Genomic DNA, 15,221 nt, shown 5'->3' with positions numbered 1-15,221 from the left:
GAACCAGAAGCCCAAATGAACTTTCTTTCATAAGCTGCTGTGGTAATACTCATACAGTGATACATATTAATTGTTCCCATATATGTATTAAATGCAGGAAATGTCAATAAATGAAGTCTGATCCTTGATGGCAGAAAATCTCTGCTTAATAATTTTCCTTTTGAACATCAAGGATTATAACCAAGCATTATAAAATATCACAAACAAGTATTAATACCTACCTAATTGAATGGGAAAAGTTAATTTTATATTAAGGGTATAATGTGCATATGCATAATGTGCATAAATAATATGCATATTAATAATTGTGGCAGGTATGCAACACCTAAGAAAATGGGCAGGGCTTTAGTCTTTAGTTATCTTCCAGACTTTCTTCACTGGGGCTGCTAATACCTTTAAAATCAGAAAGTAATGTGAAATAAATACCTTTAAAATCACAATAGGAATGTGAAATAAAGCCATTGTCTTCATTTTAGATCAAAACTTAGTCTATTTTTCTTAAGAACATGGAAACTGGGACTAGAGAAGTGGCTGAGCATTTATGAACCTTGCTGCTAGCCCAGCAGTGGTGGCACACGCCTTTAATCCCAGCACTTGTGAAGCAGAGACAGGCAGATTTCTGAGTTGGAGGCCAGCCTGGTCTACAGAGTGAGTTCCAGGACAGCCAGGGCTACACATAAAAAGCCTGTCTCAAAAAACCAAAAAAAAAAAAAAAAAAAGGACTGTCACTGCTTCCACAACTTGATATATCAAGTAGCTCACAGACCTCACAAAGATATGTTCATAAGTATATAGAAAGAAAGTCAACTATCGTGTCAAAAGCTTGTAATCCCAATTAATCTACTTGGGGGGTAAAAGCAAGAGTTCAAAGTCTATTTTTGGCTCTAGAGTGAGTTCAAGGCCAGCCTTGGATATTAAAAAACCCTGTTAGGGGGGAAAAGAATAGGTTGACGATGCAACTACTTAGTGCTTATCTTGTATGCATGAAGCCCTGAATTTAGTCCCCAGTATCAGAAAAAAATACAAAAAAATTACAAAAACAAAAAACAACCAAAAAGAATCTTTAACAACAACCAAAAAGCAGGCAGTGTATAGCACACCTTAAATTCCAGCACCCTGGAGGCAGAGGCAGGTATATCTGAGTTTGTGGCCAGCCTGGTCTACAGAATGAGTTCCAGGACAGCTAGGAGTACACAGAGAAACCCTGTCTTGAAAAACAAATACAAAACAAACAAAAAACATTTCAAACGAACATGGAAACTGGGGCTACGACATAGTTCAGTTAGTAGAATGTTTGCTTGGCACACATGAAGCCCTGGATTCAATTCCTAGCACCATTAATAAAATGGGTCTGGTGGCACATGCAAAGGATCACAGCACTCAGGAGGTTGTAGGAAAGGCCAGCTGAGAGTTCAAGGCCAGCTTAGACTATAGGGACAAAGTGTCTTACAACATAAACAAAACAAAACAAAACAAAAATTCAAGCTAAAGAGAAATGCTGAGCTAGAGAGCTATTCTGCAAGGATGTACTAACTCTGCAGTTTCTTAAAGAGCAATGCAACAGGGGCTGAGGGCTCAGCAGTTAAAAGCACTGGCTGCTCTTCCAGAGGACCTGGATTCACTTCAAAGGAACCACATGATGCCCCACACCTGTCTTTAACTCCAGTTCCAGGGCTTCTAACACCCTCACACAGATATACGTGCAGGCAGAAAAAGAGAGGGGGCAGGAGAGAGAGAGAGAGAGAGAGAGAGAGAGAGAGAGAGAGAGAGAGAGAGAGAGAGAAAGGAACAATGTTTCACGTTTATAAACCACACAACTAAAATCAGAAAAATACCAAAGAAAATTAAATACATACTACTTATATATGTCAAGGTTACTATTAACTAAACAGAGAACTAGTAAATTTGTGTCTGTGAGGGTGTTTCTAAGGAAAGAGGAAAGTCAGCAAGGACAGGCCCGTCCGTTTCCCACCCTCCCTGTTTTAGGCCACCTGGTGGTGAGCTACTCTTTCTGTGATTTGCACTCTTACCGCCAACTGGAGCCTTTGAAACCATGAGTCTCAACTATGTTGTAATAATAACAAAAAATTGACTAACACATATCAAATGCCTTTAGACAGATTGTTTTGTTTTGTTTCAAGATAGAATCTTACTACATATGCTTGGCTAGCCTGAAACTCACTTTTTTGACCAGGCAGGCCTTAAACTCTACCTCCCTATGTCTTAGAGCAGTATTTCTCATTCTTTGGGTCATGACTCCTTTGAAGTCACATATCAGATATCCTGCATATCAGACATTTGCATTATGATTCATAATAGTAGCAAATTATACTTATGAAGTAGCAATGAAATAATTTTATGATTGGGGTCGCCACAACATGAGGAACTGTAGTAAAGGGTTGCAGCATTAGGAAGGTTGAGAACCACTACTCTAAGTGTACGGATTAAAAAGCATGCACCACCATACCCGGCCCTTAAATGAGAGATTCTTTCTAAAGTGAGTGGAAAGCTCACTATGTAAGAGATCCTAGGTTCAATCCCCAGCACCATGTAAGCCAGGGGACACATACCTGTGATCTCAGCACTAGGGAGGTATACACAGGAGGATGAAAGGTTAAAGGCAAACCTCAGTGAGACAAAAGCGAGAAACCAAAACAGAAAGAGGCCAAAGGCCATGAGGACACCATGTCAGGTGTGCTCAGCTGTTCTACCTGCATTCTAAGGTAGGTGTGTGAAACTGGTGTGAATTCAGAGTCAGGCACGCATGATGCAGGTAGGCATGTTTCTGTTACATATTTTATACTTTGATAAAAAGTTAAACATGGGGCTAGAGAGATGACTAAGAATACAGCTGTTCTTCCAGAGGACCTGATTCCAATGCACAGCGGCCACGTGACAGCTTACAACTGTCTTACAACTCCAGTTCTACCAATGTCCTACTCTAGTCTCCCCTGGCAACATCCATGTAAGCCATGCATACCGGGTGGCAAAACATCCACATATGAAAAAGTGAAAGAGAAGAAGAAGTCTCAAGTTCTCAAACAAGTGGGAGCTTAGGATTTCAGATGCCCATCACAAACCCCTATATGTTTTCTAAAACCAGAATTTTTTTTTCTTTTACTTTTTTCAGTCCTGTATAGCTCAGACTAGCCTCAAACTACTGTTTACTACACAGCTCATGTTGGTTCTGAACTCCTGATCCTTTTGCCTACACCTAGAGTCTGGGATTAGAGTGTGTATCATGACGCATAGCTATATTCATATTATTTTCACAATCAGAGATTCACTTCTCAAGACACCCTCTGAGGTCTATTGTTTTCGAAGACAACAATGTACATGACTGCAGATCAAAACAAAGGGAGAAAAACTTACATCCTCCATATATTCTGGCTCTGAAGCAGAAGCATCCCAACGATTATTCAGAATAAAAATGTTTGGCTTAGAGAGCCGCTCATTCACCTTATGGAAAAAATGTTTCTCCTGAAATATACCAAAAATAACACTTTAAAAAATATTTTCTATTTACATGTATACTGAACCATTTGAAGCACAGCGATCTAAGACGAAGGATCCTCAGACCCCTGAGAACACTTACCTTTCCCTCCGAAATCAAAACATAAAAAAGCAGAGTTCCTGCTCTTGCCAGGCTCTCTTGAAATTCAACTAATACTTATTGATCTGTATGTCTAAACATAAAAATGACTGCTTGATAATAACGCCAAGTGTTACACATTACTTCAAATCATTTTTAAGGGTTAGCTAAGTTACTAGTTGTGGTAGGGGAACACCATTAGTCCAAGGTAGAGACAAGCAACTCTCTCTCTGTGAGTTCAGGCTGTTCTAACACAGGTAGCTTCAGGCAAGGCAGAGAGCTACATAGTAAGACTCTGTCTCAACAATAACAAAAGCTAAGTGAGTAATTAGCAAAGTAAGATATTTGTGCAAACTCTAGTAACAGAGCAAATACTCCATGGGCCATCTCTAGGCCTTTTGGCTAAGTCCATGTGAAGTGCATTATATAAATACTGTGAAGGAAGCATCATGTCTACTCAGGGCAAAGACATAACTTAGCTAGCTGAAGCAGGCACTGCTCCATGAAGGAAGCAACCAGTGATAATGAGACCTCAGGGCTTGAGGTCTCACACAGCCCAAGCATGCCCTGAGCCCACTGCGTAGCAAAGATGACCTTGAATATCTCTATATCCAAGTACTGAGATTACAGACATGTGACTACACTCAGCTTACTATGGATTCAGAAAGAGGAAAAGTTCAGAAGTGGACAAACTGCATGTACAAGGTAGTATCAACAGGATAGGGGTGTGGCTCAGAGATTGTGCCTGTCTTATACATGTACAGCTGAGTTTGATTCCTAACATCAGAGAGAAAACAAATGAGAACAGTATAAATAAAGGCTCCAAAGTCAGAATGAGGCTGAGAAATCTGCTAAAGGAGAGCCCTGAGGGAGTGAAGTCCTCAGTGTGTGCTGTTTGACATAGGCTTCAGACACAGAGAAAAATGGAAAAGTCTCCTCCAGGCCAGGCTCAGGAAAACAACAAGGCCTTTCTATGGTCCACGTGGGGATGCTGACACCATGTGCAGAAATGTCCACCACAGCTTTCTCCCTCCAGATATATACAACCTGAACACTGCTTTCCTACTGAGATCTTTCCTACTAAACCTGTCCCCTTGTTGAGCTATATCTAATGTGCCCCCTTATCTATCTATAATAACCCATTTCCTTACTCAGCTGTATGTAATAACTCCTCCTCTGTATTGCATATATGTAATAAACACACTGAGAACCCAGGGGGTGGTGGTTTCTCCATCACAAAACCCAGCCTCCCCAATCCCAGCCTTTCCATGTTTTCATCTGTTTGCCTGTTCTTCATTACATAATCCTAGTCAGATACTAGCCAAGATCCTAGTCAGATCCATCCCTAGACACTATGAAAAGCCTTGACTTAGCCACCACCCAAATGATGGCAGTCCTCTATAATATCTCAAACATTTGAGCAGTTTCTCACAGAACAGGTTACAAGCACTACCAGAATTACAACAGAAGCCTGATGTTTTCAATAGTAAGACCCTAAAAACAAGACAGGCTTCACTGGTGACACCTTGGTTACAATGGTGCTCAGTCACTCATATACTTTAGGTGAATAACTATTTTTAATAGCATGTTACTGTTTTGCAAATTAGATATCTAAACTCTGAATATTTATTTGGAATGAATCTGGTCATTCTGGATAAAGATCCTTCCAACTCAGGGTAAACACAGATAAGCTTAAACCCCAGTGCATCATGCTGGGGAAGGATGGGAACTTGATGAGAAAAAGCTCTGCCTGATGTGTGACAGAGAGGCAGGAGGAGGGATAGTTTAGATTTTCTTAAAGACTGGTAAGTAAACACCTTAACAACCTTAGTGCCTGTGCTCTTCCAGGCACACACACACAGAGGGTGAGTGTCAGTATCACACTTTTATCACCTTAAACCTACAAGCACTTACTAGAAGCTAAATCCATTGAGCCCCAGACTGCTACTGAAAGCAGTAAACACTATAGCAGGCCAGAAACAGCCCTCTGGCCCTAGGGAAGAAAGGCCTCAGTTCCTTCCTAGTTCATTACTTGACTGTCCCTCACTTCACAGAACTAGAGTGGACACTACCCAAGCACAGCAAGAGTAGAACCTACCGTGTTCATCAGTGTTGATTCCGAATTTGCAACCAAAACAAAGACATCAGCATCAAGGCAGAACTTATCAATCCAGATGTCCAGCTCTGTGGTGACATCTGTACCTGGGCTAATGGGAAGGAAGCAAACACTGCATCATACAATGCTTATTAAAAACAAAATCTGGGTTTCAGATATAAAAACAAAACACAACAAAGCTCTCTATCATTTGAAACCTCAAAGGCAGAAATTTTCTTAGTCATCAATCTGATGTCTAGAAAATTTTAATGTTTTTGACAAAATGAGCAACATAAATTAATACTTCAATCTTTCACATTTTGATTCTTGAAACTAGGAAAAAAGTACCAACAATAAAAACAGATGAGGTAAATAACAATAAATTGTTCCAATCAGCTATATTCAGTACAGTTTAGAGATGAAACTTGGAAGCACACCTTAAAAAAAGAGAAACAAAAACAAAACAATATCAACAACAACAACAAAACATCTGGGGCCAGGCACGGTAATGCACACCTTTAATCCCAGCACTCAGGAAGCAAAGGCAGACAGATCTCTGTGAGTTCGAGTTTCAGGACAACAAGCAGAGCTATACAGAAAACCTGTCTCAAAAAAACAAAACAAAACAACACCCACCCACACCAAATAAACAAACAAAAACATCCAAACTGAATGGTTTCCACAGAACATTACATTTTTAACTGAGGAAACAAAAAGCATACCAAAGATGTTTGAATCCTTTGAATACTATAGGTAAGGAAAATATTCAATGGATACATACTACTATGTCAAGCACTGATAAGATGATTTTAAAATACATCATGGGAGCTGAGGCTGTAGCTCAGGACAGAATAGCTGCATAGCAAGCAAAAGGTCCTTGATTCAACCCCCAGTGCCAAAACTAAATAAATTTAAACCACATAAAAATGTGTATTAATGAAAGCAATGGGAAAATTCCAAAAGCACTCCATTAACTTCAGAAAATGAAATCCTCTTAGTCTCCCTAGCTACATGAGAAGGAAGCAGGAGCAGAGACCTGGAGTCCCCTCCACTTCCTAACAAAGGTGCAGCATGACAGACTGCCTCCTGCTCCTGCTGACTGTTGAAACCTTTCCTCCCTCAAACTGCTTTCTGTCAGGTATTTGATCACAGAAGTGTGATAAACAGCACTATTCTATTTAGTAAGCCCAGAGAAAACACAATTTAGATGTAAATTTACCTGTCTACTAAAACCAGGTCATCTCTCAAGAGGGCGCATTTTGCTTTGGGCCAAAATACATGCACAAGACAGCCAGCTTTCAAGTCTTTATCCATATGGAGGGCATGGGCCAGCTGATTAACAGTCTAAAGTGACAAGGAAAGAAAGGTTCAATTAAAAATTAAAAATGGTTTGCACAACATCTATTTGATTTTAACTCAAACTAGTGCTAACTGTAGCCCAGTCTAGACTTGTTCTCACCATCTTATTTCTGAGTCTTTAGTGCTGGGATTTACAGGTGTGTACCACTAAGCCTAACTGAACAACAATCACTTTTGCAAAACTGAAAGTTGAACTTCAAATGGTTTTAAATAAAACCACCTGAACAATCTTGAGAAATATGAGGGATATATATATATATATATATATATATATATATATATATATATAATATATATACATATCTATGTCACATTGAAATATATGTGTATTATATATGTATATTATATTATACACATATTTAATGTGTAGGGATATTTTGCTTGTGTATGTACCAATGCATTGTATGTGTGCCTGATACCCTCAAGGGCCAGAAAAGGGCATCAAATGCCCTGAAACTGGAGTTTCATAAGGTTGTGAGCTGTGAGCTGTGAGCTGTTATATGGGAGCTGGGAATCAAACACAGGTCCTCTGCAAGAGCAGACAGCGCTCTTTATCACTGGGCCATCTCTTTAGCCCCAAGACACTTGTGTTTTAAAACAACCTAATAGAAAAATATTTTCTTATGAAGTTTCCTCATACCAGCTACAAAACAATTAGGGTTTGGGAACATAAGCAGCAAACAATAGGACAGTAGTAACAAAGCCCAGTGGAACTTCTGATGGTGCTAGTCATAGTAAAGAAGTAGTGGTAGAGTCTGCTGCTTTTGAAAACTTGTATTTTCTGGTTCTTCTAAAATGAGGGTGTACTGTTTAGTTATAACAGGGGAAACTCATTTAGAAGAAATGTTTCTAAAGTCAATTTAAACATCCTGTTAAAGTAAGAGAGGTCAAGTTTCCACTCTAGCCCAGACTGGCCCAAACTCATGACTATCCTCAGGCCTCAGCTTCCTGAGGTGCTAAGATTACAGTTGTGAGGTACCACACTCAAACCTGGGAGGCAGAGCCAAATACGTCTTTCAAGAAAGAATTCTTTTTTTTTTTTTTCTGGCTCTTGACAAGCAGCTATTCACAAAAACCTTCTTGAAACCCTATCATTTAAAGCCCAAACCATTCCTGTTTTTCAAGCTAAGGTCTCAGGCATATTAACTTGTAAGACCAATGTACATATTTAATATAACTCATATGTGTACTAAATAAACAGCACAAGGGGCTTAAAGCAAAATTAGAAAATAAATTAAGGAAAGGCCACAGCTCACACACTAATACAGTTCTTACTGACAGCATCTCTTAGAGATGGGAATGTGGCTCAGTTGGTACAGTGGTGCCTGGCCTCATGCTCTGTCCCTAGCACTGCACACACAGAATGTGGTGACACATGTCTCTTGTAATTGTAGCATTTGGGAGGTAGAAAGGTCATACTTGGCTACATAGCTAGTTCAAGGCCAGCTCTCCACTACATGTGAACAGCTCTTAAAAAAAAAAAAAAAAAAAGGGTTGGAGAGATGGCTCAGTGGTTAAGAGCACTGACTGCTCTTCTGAAGGCCCTGAGTTCAAATCCCAGCAACCACATGGTGGCTCACAACCATCCATAATGAGATCTGACACTCTCTTCTGATGTGTTTGAAGACAGCTATAGTGTACTTACATATAATAATAAATCAATCTTTTTTTTTTTTTTGATTTTTCGAGACAGGGTTTCTCTGTATAGCCCTGGCTGTCCTGGAACTCACTCTGTAGACCAGGCTAGCCTCGAACTCAGAAATCCTCCTGTCTCTGCCTCCCAAGCGCTGGGATTAAGGGTGTGCGCTACCACCGCCCGGCAATAAATAAATCTTTAAAAAAAAAAAAAAAGAATTAAAAGGCAGAGAGATGGCTCAGTGGTTATGAGCATTGGCTGCTCCTCCAGAGGACTTGGATTTGCTTTCTAGGATCCACCCACCCCTCCAATCCCAGGGGGCACCACCCTCTTCTGGCTTCAACAAGCACCACACCTTTTTGATACATATACATATAGGTAGAAATATCTAAACACCAAAAAAATCAGGCGTTTAGAGGAACATCTATTTATCGAATATACTCAAGAGTCTTGAATGAGGCTGAAGCAAATGTCCTTAGTGACAGCGTTAATTTTTGTTAATTTGCTTTTTAATTTATTTTTTATGTACATGGTGTTTTGTCAGCATGTTTTTCTGGTGCACCACTTGCATGCTTGGTGCTCACTAAGTTTAGAAGGTGTTGGTCCCCTGAAATTAGTTACAGATATTATCTACCATATAGATACTAGGAATTGAACCTGGATCCCTTGGAAGGGCAGCCAGTGGTCTTAAACCATCTCTCTAAGCTCCTATTTGTTATTAAATATGGCTTGTTCTAATAAACATTTTGATAGATTATACGCCTATACAGTAATTTTAGTACAGGATTTTATGATCATAAAGGCTGGGCACTGGCTCAGTGATCACCTGCCTAACACAAGGCCCCTGGTTTAGCTCCCCAGCACTACAAACAAACAAAACATCAACAAAATAAGATGCAGGACTGGGAAGATGGTTCCGCAGTTAACAGTGGGTACTGCTCTGGCAGAAGGTCCAAATTTGCTTCCTAGCACCCACACTGGTATGTCTCACAGTTGCTTTTAACTCTGGCTCGTTTCTGGTCTCCTCCAGCAATGGATAATATACACATAGCCCCCTATTTTCACCATTGATGATGCTTCTCAGTGAGTGTACATGCAGACATGTGAACACACACACACACATACGGACATGGACACTTAAAAATTAAACAAAATAAAATAAAACAACCATCTATAACTCCAATTCTAGAGAATTTGAAGCCCTCTTCAGGCCTCCACGGCACCAGGCACATACATGGTGCACACACATACGTGTAAGCAAAACACTCATATATAAAATAAAATGTAGTAGGAGGTTTGAGGCATTTGTCTTGTTTTATGACAAGGTCTCTCCATGTAGGCTGGCTTGGAACTCAGAGACAACCTGCCCTGCGTTAGTCTGCCACTACATCCATGGCTCAGCTTTGTTTAAGGCGTGAGTTATTTTATATTTTAAGTGTTCAAAATACAGAATACTAACTGTAAGAAGGCAAGTATTCAATGAGGTACGAGCTGTTATAGTTGTGATAGTAAAATATTGTATAGGACTGTGGGTTTATTACCTTAAAGGGAGCCACTCCTTAGGGTCATTTCTGTTAAAGTGCAGGGGAGGGAGACAACATTAAAGAAAGAGAACTTGAAGCAGAGAGCATAGATCAGGAAAAATGAGAGATCACGTCTATAAAATATCACATAGCAAATCTTCCCAAGACTCACATAATTCGCCAGAAATAAGTCAAATGTGAATTTGGCAAACTTAACTACAAAGTACTAGTGATACCTGTGGTGGTTTGAGTGAGAATAGCCCTTGTAGGCTCATATGGATGAGTGCTTGTTCCACAGTTGCTGGAACCGTTAGGGGGAGCTAGGAAGTGTGGGCTTGTTGTTAGGGACATAGCTCAGGCACTCTTGCTACCATGTATAAGGACCCAAACTGCTACTGCTCCCAGTCTCAGAAATCTGCATTTAATCATAAATATGCTTAGTAACTTTTCCTAAACTGAAAGAATTTAAGTTTTTAAAAGGACAAACGCCAGGCATGGTGGTAATATCTTTATATCTCAGCATTAAGGAGGCAGAGGCAGGCAAATCTCCGTGAGCTCAAAACTAGTATAGCATGACCTATACGGAGCATTCTAAGCAACATAGTGAGACACTATCTCAAAAAAAAAAAAAAAAAAAAAAGGAAAAGGAAAAGAAAAGAAAAAAAAAAGACAGTTAAGATTAAACAGCAATTTTCTAATAATAATCTATTTTTACTAAATCTCAGTTTGGGTGCTAGAGAGATGGCTTGGTGGTTAAGAGCACTGGCTGTTCTTCTGGAACTGCCCTGCAGTTCAGTTCCTAGCACCCACACAGCAGCTGACAACTGTCTCTAACGCCAGTTCCAGGGGATCCAATGCCCTACTCTGACCTTCAATAGTACTGCATACATGTGGTGGACACACATGCAGGCAAAACACTCATATACATAAAATAAAATAAAATTTTAAAAAAGGACCTTAATTCTATTTTTTAAAGATTTATTTATTTTATGTATATGAGTGCACTGTAGCTGTACAGATGGTTTTGAGCCACCATGTGGTTGCTGGGATTTGAACTCAGGACCTTCGGAAGAACAGTCAGTGCTCTTACACACTGAGCCATCTCTCCAGCCCCCCTTAATTCTATTTTTATTTAAAATTAAAGGCAGAGCTAATGGCAGAGTTCACCTAACATATATGAAGCCTTGAGTTCTATCCCCCTACATCCCTAGTAAAACATGTTAACAATTTTATATGTCCAATAATTTAGCTCTCAGAAAAACATTTTCAGAATTTAAAATATTACCAATGCCTTTGCAAGCTATCAAAGTAAATATCACTAGTTCTTCCATGTCTAACCAGGTGGACATTATACAAAAATCTTACAATTATAGATATTTGCAGGTACACTATGGGTTTGGCAGTATACCTTCACACTTTTCTTCTCATCTGACCCTTCTGTCATAAGGTAGGCTTTATCTCCATCGGTTCCCTCGACACTCAGGAAGCAGTTGGTTGTGTGACCAATTCCGCTGGGGAGGACTTTATCCCACAGCATTGCATTGATGACAGAGCTCTTGCCACTACTTGTCCTAAGAAACATGAAAAACAAGGAGTAAAAACAGTCTCCACTGGGCTCAAACCAACATTTTCAGTGTTCGGTTACATAGTAGACAGCACTTTTTAAAACAAGAGAACCCCAACCTATGCACCACGTAGTATACCTGTAATCTGGCACTTGGGAGGTAGAGACAGGACCACCAGGAATTCAGCTACACAGACAGAGTAAAATAAAACAACACAAACAGCCAAAGAAGAAAGATGAGCACCGTTAAATATTAGCAATATACATTTAGAGGAAATAAAGTACCAGAGAAAAACTTTCCTCTAGCTCTTGTTGCTTTCTTTTCATGGCTATTTGAAAGCAAACATCAAACTTTTGTGGTATTTGTCCTATTACAAGTCTAATGTCTCATCTTCAATCTTGGCTGGATGGTAACTGCTTCACAAGTGACACTGGGTGGCTTCCAAAGCTGAACATAAAAGGCAAAGCAGCTCTTTCCTGTTTACTGGGTCACATGCACTGGGAATCTTGCCACAGAAAAGGTCAACTTCACTGACTGTTGTGCCACACTTAAGTCAAGCTGATAGGAGGTCTGGCAAGGTAGCCAGTTGAGTCTCTAAGTACTCCAGCCCACCCGGCTATACCAAACATGTGAATGAAGATATTAAACAATTCCACCCCTCCAATGTTGAGTGACCCCAATCTTCAGGAACAAAGACAAGTTGTCTCCACTGTGTCCTATCTGAACCGACTAAGAATCAGTGTGTACAATGCAATGAATGTGTAATTGTCTGGGTTCTGAGCAATTTTTTATGCATGCACAGCAATCAATACATTTCTGAAACCCGAGGAACCTCTCTTGTCCCCCTCAGAGATTTGACTTTCAATCAGTCCTCTCAATTCTCAGAAGCTAATTGGAGCCTTCCGCCTTGCTAGAAAACAGCATCTTCTCTCAAAGGTGCACACTTTCACTTCATGGAAATTGTTCCCAATCTGCCCAGGAAGTAGCCAGGACTTAGAAGAATGTTTTTGACCTTCCTTTAAAAGGAACCCTTTGAAGCTGGAAAGATGGCTCAACAGTAATGAGCACTGACTACTCTTTCAGAGGACCTCGGTTCAGTTCCCAGTACCCACAGTCCCGAGGATCAGAGACTGTTGTCTGACCTTCAGAGGTACTGCATATATATGATAAACATACATGAACATAAAATATGATACACATAAAAAGAAAATTAATTAAAAAAAATACTTTTTTCCTGAAAAATTAACCCTCTCCTCTGATTACTTTGTGCAGCAGTGATTCTAAAGACTAGTTTGGGTCCCCCACCCCCATTAGAATCTGTCAAAGTACCAATGATGCTGAGCCCTCTGGCACATTATGAACCATAGAATCAGACTTTAAAGTTACATCCAAGCACAAGCAGTCCTCCTCCTGTGCTCACAATACTGAGATCACTGGTATGTACCACCACGTGTGATTCTTTGTTCAAGTCTTTTCACAAAGCCAACAGTCACCCACCTCCTGGGGACTCAAATTTTCTAACTCTCAATTCATTTAATGGTCAGCCCTAACCTACCTAAAATTCTCTAAGGGCTGCCCTAACTCACTTAGGCATTAATTAACTCATTAGCATAAATTCAGGTATGATCAAAGGAGCTCATTATAAATAATAAAAGCTATTCCTATCACTCAGGAAATCCTAGGGATTTTAGTAAGCCTGTGATAGAAAGGGACATGAGCACCAAATACACTTCTGTTCTAGTACTCCAACTACTCCTGGTTTTCCTGACCTGTCCCCACCAGCTTAGCATTCTGTCTTTTCCCTGTGAACTATCTCATCAACTCCCCAAATGTGAATCTTTCTTTTGCAGTGATGGGGATCAATCCAGGGTCAGGCACACTAGGCAGCTTTTTTTTTTGTCATAGGTCACATCTCCAGCCCAACACCTAATGGTGACATGAATATATCAGATGTGATGAAGATCACTCTATCACTTGAACACAATGACATACAGTGCTCCCTGTTCTCCTCTGGGAATCACAAATTGAGTCTTCAACAAGACATAATAATTAATGTACAGTTGTACATGTCTTTATTTCAAACATTCCACTCAGGAGGCAGAGGCAGAGGCAGGCAGATCTTTGTGAGTTCAAGGTCAGTCTGGTCTATGTCAATAGTTCCAGGACATCCAAGGATACACAGTAAGACCCTGTCTCAGGGAAAATAAGATAAAATAATTAATATGAACCTAGAACAATAACTCCCAACCTAGATATGTTGGCACAAGCTTGCAGGATCAGGATTCAAGGCTAGCCTGAGCAATACAGGAAACTGGAGCCCAGCCTATGCTACATGAAACCCTATCTCAAGAAGAAAAAACAGAAAAAAAAAAATCATAAATAATGTTCTTCATTATCCATTTCCCATCTTTCTAACCAATCCTTTCTAGCCAATCCTTGGCCAGGTTTTAGTGGCACAGGCTTATAATCCCAGCAACCGAGGAGGCAGAGGCAGGCAGATCTCTGAATTTAAGGTCAGCCTAGTCTACAGAGTGAGTTACAGGACAGCCAGGGCTACACAGAGAAACTGTTTAAAAACAAAAACAACAGAAAGGAAGGAAGGAAGGAAGGAAGGAAGGAAGGAAGGGAAAAGGAAAGAAAGGAGGAAGAAAGGAGAGAGAGAGAAGGAGGAAAATAAAGAGAGAAACAAAGGAAGGAGGGAGACGAAAGGGAGAGGGAGAGAGGGATGCAGCCAATCCTTAATGAGATGAGAGTCCGTAAAAAGTAAAAGTATACCAATTCTCCCAAAGCTCATTTTCTGTTTGTTTGTTTTTTTGAGACAGGGTTTCTCTGTGTAGCCCTGACTGTCTCTGTAGATCAGGCTGGCCTCGAACTCAGAAATCCACCTGCCTCTGCCTCCCAAGTGCTGGGATAAAAGCCGTGTGCCACCACTGCCCAGCCCAAGCCCACTTTCAGTCAGGAGATGGACAAGCCACCCACTGAGTCATCACACAAACTGGGCTATAAGTATGAAAAGGTGACCTGTGCAAAGAACCTCAGATGAAATGATAATGGCTTACCTGCCAAAAAATGCCACCTTCATATGTCTCCGAGACAGCACCTCCCCAATGACAGCAAGCTTGTTTCTGTAGCCCTGTATTTCCACCAGATCATCCTCGGATGCTATTCGATCAAGTTCTGGATTCCTGTATGTTGCTGCAAAGTTGAAATGGTATTAGATAAAGAGATATAAATAAATCCTGCTAATTATACAACTGTATACATTTTGGGTTGTTCTATGTAACAGGTCAATTGAAAAATAAAAATGTTCATGGGCCTGGCAGTAGTGGTGCACGACTTTAATCCCAGCACATGGGATTCAGAGGCAGGCGGATTTCTGAGTTCGAGGCCAGCCTGGTCTACAGAAAGAGTTCCAGGGCTATACAGAGAAACCTTGTCTCGAAAAACCAAA

General features: G+C 40.3%; 1 protein-coding gene across 3 annotated transcripts in view; it reads right to left on the bottom strand.

The window, feature by feature from the left end:
• The window catches only part of Mfn1 (mitofusin 1), a 50,652-nt gene that overhangs the window by 29,173 nt on the left and 6,258 nt on the right, over positions 1-15,221 (bottom strand). For all 3 annotated transcript variants that reach the window (XM_031376567.1, XM_031376568.1, XM_031376569.1), the window contains exons 3-7: positions 14,830-14,965; positions 11,614-11,776; positions 6,907-7,031; positions 5,691-5,799; positions 3,373-3,480 (exon numbers count right to left, since the gene is read on the bottom strand). In XM_031376567.1, coding sequence (XP_031232427.1) covers positions 3,373-3,480; positions 5,691-5,799; positions 6,907-7,031; positions 11,614-11,776; positions 14,830-14,965 — 641 coding nt within the window. The remainder of the gene's footprint in view (positions 1-3,372; positions 3,481-5,690; positions 5,800-6,906; positions 7,032-11,613; positions 11,777-14,829; positions 14,966-15,221) is intronic.

The sequence above is a fragment of the Mastomys coucha genome, unplaced genomic scaffold (genome assembly GCF_008632895.1).
Source record: "Mastomys coucha isolate ucsf_1 unplaced genomic scaffold, UCSF_Mcou_1 pScaffold17, whole genome shotgun sequence".
NCBI classification, from domain to species: Eukaryota; Metazoa; Chordata; class Mammalia; order Rodentia; family Muridae; genus Mastomys; species Mastomys coucha.
This window is presented reverse-complemented; position numbering and strand designations above follow the sequence as displayed.